The sequence below is a fragment of the Brassica napus genome, chromosome C4, assembly GCF_020379485.1.
Source record: "Brassica napus cultivar Da-Ae chromosome C4, Da-Ae, whole genome shotgun sequence".
In the NCBI taxonomy this organism is placed as follows: Eukaryota; Viridiplantae; Streptophyta; class Magnoliopsida; order Brassicales; family Brassicaceae; genus Brassica; species Brassica napus.
In genome coordinates this window covers 26709629-26714645 of record NC_063447.1, presented here as the reverse complement: position 1 = coordinate 26714645, position 5017 = coordinate 26709629, and the positions used below count along the sequence as shown (strand labels likewise).

Sequence of the window (5017 nt, the reverse complement as noted above, 5' to 3'; positions counted from 1 at the left end):
ATGCAAAATCAGAAACTGAAAATCAAAAACCATAATTCAAAAACCAAAAATCAAAAACTAAAATCTAAAAACCAAGAAAACAATCATCACCTTAGTTTATATAATATCAAGATTGAATATGGTTTTTACCTACGAGTCTTTGAAGTGCTAGAGAGTCCCAGTGGTCATTAGTAAGATGTTTGGCAAAATAGAATGGTAGTTATCTACCTAATCTTCATAATTCACATGCTGTTTCTAATCTTTTTCAAATTATCTTTTTCAAATTATTTAACCTAATTTTGTGCTATAATATAATTGTAGAGATATGTTGTTCAGTGTTACCTTCAAATTATGCTAAGTAGGCATACACATTTTACTCGAAATCCGAAACCTCTAACCCGATCCGAAAAATCTGAATTTGAATACGATCCGATCAATAAAAATATCCAAACGAGTATTGAGTTAGAGGAGATTAGATACATGAACCGATCGGGTAATATTCGATATCTGAAATGTCCAAAATATATATAGTAACCCTAAATTATTAATAGTGGATTAATGGTTCTGTCTTTAATTTATCCACACCTTTCAATTTTATCGGAAGATACATTTTTTTTCTAAGGTTGCTTTGGTGAAATATTGATCTTCATCATTGAGTACTTGATGCTCCGCTCTTTAATTAAAAACGCATTTTGTTGTTGTTTGCTTAATACTATACTTTCTATCTTATAACGTACACATTATTATTTGATTCAGATTTTTGTGTGCTTTGATTCATGAGTTATGTTTAATCCCACTCTTGTTTTTTTCAAAATAACTTTAAATAACCGAACCAGATCCGAATTACCTGAACCCAAAGTATAAATTTATTTGAACGGGTTTATATCCCTATGTTAAAATAGTGGAACGAATATCTGAATGCCCACCCCAATGCTAAGGATAGAAAGAATAAAAGTCAAAATTTGGCCATGGTATTGGTAGGAGAGTTTATGAAAGTGATAATGTTTTATTTAATCTAATAAAAGCTTATTGTAAAATTTTCTGATTAAAATGATTATATTTAATCATTTAAAGTTATAAACTTTTTGTTGTCAAAGAAAACAATTGGACTATCTGAAAACCAAATTGGATCTGAGAGAAAGAGAGCGAGAGATGGATCTCGACGAAGAAGCTCCGGTGCCTTCCGTATTGGCCGCCATGATCTCCGATGACCACAATCCACACGCTTCTCCTCACTTTCATCATTCTGTACGTCTTCAATTCGATTCTTTCAAAGTCAAACTTGAAATCGAATGAAATTGACCTGATTAGGGTTTTTGATATGGCTAAATTTACGAATGTTAGATATCAATGGCGAGGAGGAGATTCACAGTGATTGGATTCTCGTTCCTCCTTTTAGTTGGTACGACTTTATCAGCGAGATCTGATAAGGAAACCAGAGAGCGCTTCTACGGCAACGTTGTCAACTCCACGGCTCCGGGAAACGGCGAAGGGAGTATCGCTAAAATGTTCGATCGAGTTCTCGAGAAAGAGTTCTCCGAAAACGATCAGCCTGAAGGTTAGCTTCTGAGAAGGAAGAAAGACTATGCCTTTCGTCTGTTAACTTCACTAGCTTACATTCAAGTTTCCTTTGCTTAGGATCGGATGGAGGAGCCAGCTTTAACAGCAGTGTTGCTGATCAACAAGTAGGTTTTTGAACTTGTTTAGATCATTTTGCATTCAGATTTTGATGTTTATTGTTGTGTATTTTCCAGGCTGAAATAGAGACTGTAGCAAAAGTAACGCATGAGAAGGGCAAACGAAATGATACTCAAGAAAATAAGTACGGTAGAGCCAATGATATTATATGGTTTAATTGGCCAGTGGGAATTTAATTGTTTTTTTTCTCTCTTGTTTGCCCAGTGGTACGAGACCATTCCAACTTCAAGATGTGTTTTCCTTGGAAAATGAAGATTCTGATGATATGACTCTTATTGACAAAAAGGTTATTTTGGAATACTAAGCATGGTTTTGTATTCGCTTACTCACCATCTTTTTTTCTGTTTCAGCTAATGTTCTTTTCTTGTATTTTTTTCACAGAACAATGTTTTTGTCATGTCGAACAAAAAATCTAAGTATCCCATACTTCAAGTAGACCTGAGGTTTGTTCTCTCTCTGATTCCCTGAGGATTGGAGCATTTTATTACATGCCCTGTTTCAGGCTTTTGATGAAAACTTTATTGGCATTTCCTGCAGATTGATATCAGATTTGGTTGTCATTATTGTTTTTGCTGCGATTGGTGGCATTGTCTTCTCGTGTCTTGGACAACCGGTATGAAAGAGATCTTCTCTTCATATTGTGGTCAATAATCTATTCTGATGTTATCTTGCTCTATGGCTACGTGCCTTAGGTCATTGTTGGATATCTTCTGGCGGGGTCAATCATTGGGCCAGGAGGACTGAAATTCATCAGTGAAATGGTTCAGGTATTTATAATATTATAAAACGAACATTTGAGTAATTCATTCTCTGAAAGATTGTTCTGGTTTTCATGTTTTTTGTGTTTCTTCTTCTGATGCTATGGCAGGTTGAAACTGTGGCCCAGTTTGGTGTTGTTTTCCTCCTTTTTGCTTTGGGCTTGGAGTTCTCAATGACTAAGGTAGGCATCCGCTGGCTGTTGACTGTAACGAAAACGAATATTCGTGTGGACTTTACAATCTCAGTTGGATAATCTAATTGGTCTTGTGTTGATGCTGCAGCTGAAAGTTGTTGGCCCAGTTGCTGTCCTTGGAGGACTTTTTCAAATCGTATTACTGATGTTTCTGTGTGGTGTAACTGCATTGGTATGTGCAAAACAATCATGTATATTGGCAATTTGGAACGGCTATTATAATTGATCTGTCGGACATTTGCAGTTATGTGGAGCAAGGTTATCGGAGGGTATTTTTGTTGGTGCTTTTCTGTCTATGTCATCAACAGCAGTGGTATCTATTTTCTTCTCGAGTATTATACAAAAGCTAATCTTTTCCTATTTCATTTCTAAGTTGCTGTTTTTACGCGCTTGTCAATTTGATCAGGTGGTAAAGTTTTTAGTGGAACGGAACAGTACAAGTTCTCTCCATGGTCAAGTCACGATAGGGATACTTATCTTTCAGGTTTTGACTCGTGGCATTCTATATTCACAAATTCGAATAGTTCTTTTCATAATATTTTTGTTATCTTCAGCTATTCTCTTCCTTATTTCTGATTTTTTTTTTCAGGACTGTGTTGTTGGTTTATTATTCGCACTGCTTCCAGTTTTGGGTGGTAACAGTGGTTTACTACAAGGGATTATATCAATGGGAAAGCTGTAAGTGGTTTTGTAGCAAGAAGTTTGCCCATGAAATCTCATATAATCTGACCGGAAACATTTTCTTTGTCTAATTTTAGGCTCCTGATATTGTCAATATTTCTCACTGTTGCATCTCTACTAACGTGGTCATTTGTGCCTCGCTTTCTGAAGCTAATGATTCAGTTATCATCTCAAGTAAGTTTTAATGATTCAATTTCTTTTGAGTGGCATCCGAATTCTTGCCAATGTTTTTTTCATTATGTAATGCAGACAAATGAACTTTACCAATTAGCTGCTGTGGCGTTCTGCTTACTATCTGCATGGGTAAGTCTATAATCCATCATTCTTTTCTATGCATATTGTTATTTGGCTAGCTTTTTGATCCATGGGAAAACAATGATGTTTATTATAGACATTGGGTATAATTAGCATATCTAACTCAAAACTTTGGTTCCTTGCAAAACTTCTTTCAGTGCAGTGATAAGCTGGGTCTTAGTCTTGAGTTGGGATCATTTGTGGCTGGTGTTATGCTGTCCACAACTGAGTTTGCTCAACATACACTAGAGCAGGTAGGTACTGATAATAAAGTTTAGTAAATATGCACTGTGAGTACTTGGTATGTAAGACTCTAGTACTTGGTGATTGTAGGTGGAACCGATTCGTAATTTGTTTGCCGCTCTCTTCCTGTCAAGTATCGGTATGCTCATAAATGTGCACTTTCTATGGAACCACGTGGATATCCTTCTGGCATCTGTGATTCTAGTCATAGTTGTTAAGACAGCAATTGCAGCGATAGTGGTTAAGGCTTTTCGGTACAACATCAAGATATCTTTCCATGTAAGTTTGATTGACCTCTTCTGCTATGAGTTTCTTCATCATCCACAAATCACGTAATTGTTTTTTTTTGTCAATTAATGTAACAGGTGGGGGTACTTCTTGCTCAGATCGGCGAGTTTGCCTTTGTTCTGCTAAGCCGAGCATCAAACCTGCACGTTATCGAGGTGAAACCTTATTTTGATTCTTGTAATTTTAGCTTGTTACTAAAATTTGTGACTTTGGGTTATAATGTAGGGGAAAATGTATCTCCTCCTATTGGGAACAACAGCTCTGAGTCTCGTAAGTTATACCTCAACAGACCAAACAAGCCTTTTAAATGATAAACAGATATATACACGTATGAAAATGTTGTACTGTTACAGGTGACGACTCCATTGTTGTTCAAGTTGATACCGAGTGCAATGAACCTGGGTGTCATCCTTCGATGGTTTCCTTCTGAGAATAGCTCCCCGAACGAGGTCCTTCTCTTCTCTTTTCTCACCTCTTTTGTTTAGTTATATTAAGGAGTTTGAAATAGTTCCGACTTATGATAGACTGTTGTTTTTAGAGTATGCAGGAGAAAGCATCGATGATAGAAATACATAACAGAACCAACTGACATCTCCTTTGTACATATAGTCTGAAGATTACAAGACAGCTTTTTGATCCGACGAAACTGGACCATGCCACCAATTTACAATTGACCAGATCAGTCTTTACCAAGACCTGCCTTTGTTTTTCTTAATGTTATCTTTTGTGGTAAATCGTATATAATTAGTTTACACTAGCTATAGCCATCCGTGTAGTCCAAGCGGCTTTAGCTTATTATTTGGTGTAACGATACTAATCCAGGTCTCTTATTGTATTGAATCTCATAACCATTACAGGTATTGACGTTTTGTTTACTACATA

The 5017-nt window shown here is 36.2% G+C and overlaps 1 protein-coding gene across 4 annotated transcripts; it reads left to right on the top strand.

The window, feature by feature from the left end:
• Nucleotides 1-1046: 1046 nt before the first annotated feature.
• LOC106396956 (K(+) efflux antiporter 5) lies at nucleotides 1047-5017 on the top strand. Of its 4 annotated transcripts, none has more exons than XM_013837466.3 (21): nucleotides 1047-1227; nucleotides 1324-1537; nucleotides 1618-1664; nucleotides 1734-1801; nucleotides 1882-1963; nucleotides 2059-2120; nucleotides 2215-2290; nucleotides 2370-2444; nucleotides 2546-2617; nucleotides 2718-2801; nucleotides 2874-2942; nucleotides 3036-3113; nucleotides 3219-3307; nucleotides 3388-3484; nucleotides 3560-3613; nucleotides 3763-3858; nucleotides 3938-4126; nucleotides 4213-4290; nucleotides 4361-4405; nucleotides 4489-4584; nucleotides 4683-5017. In XM_013837466.3, exons 1-21 carry the CDS (start codon nucleotides 1132-1134, stop codon nucleotides 4722-4724), a joined length of 1809 nt encoding a protein of 602 aa, XP_013692920.2. In that variant the 5' UTR covers nucleotides 1047-1131; the 3' UTR covers nucleotides 4725-5017. The 4 variants fall into 4 exon arrangements, with proteins under 4 accessions (XP_013692920.2, XP_013692919.2, XP_048609734.1 ...); XM_013837465.3 differs by having other exon boundaries at nucleotides 4674-5017; XM_048753777.1 differs by having other exon boundaries at nucleotides 3388-3613.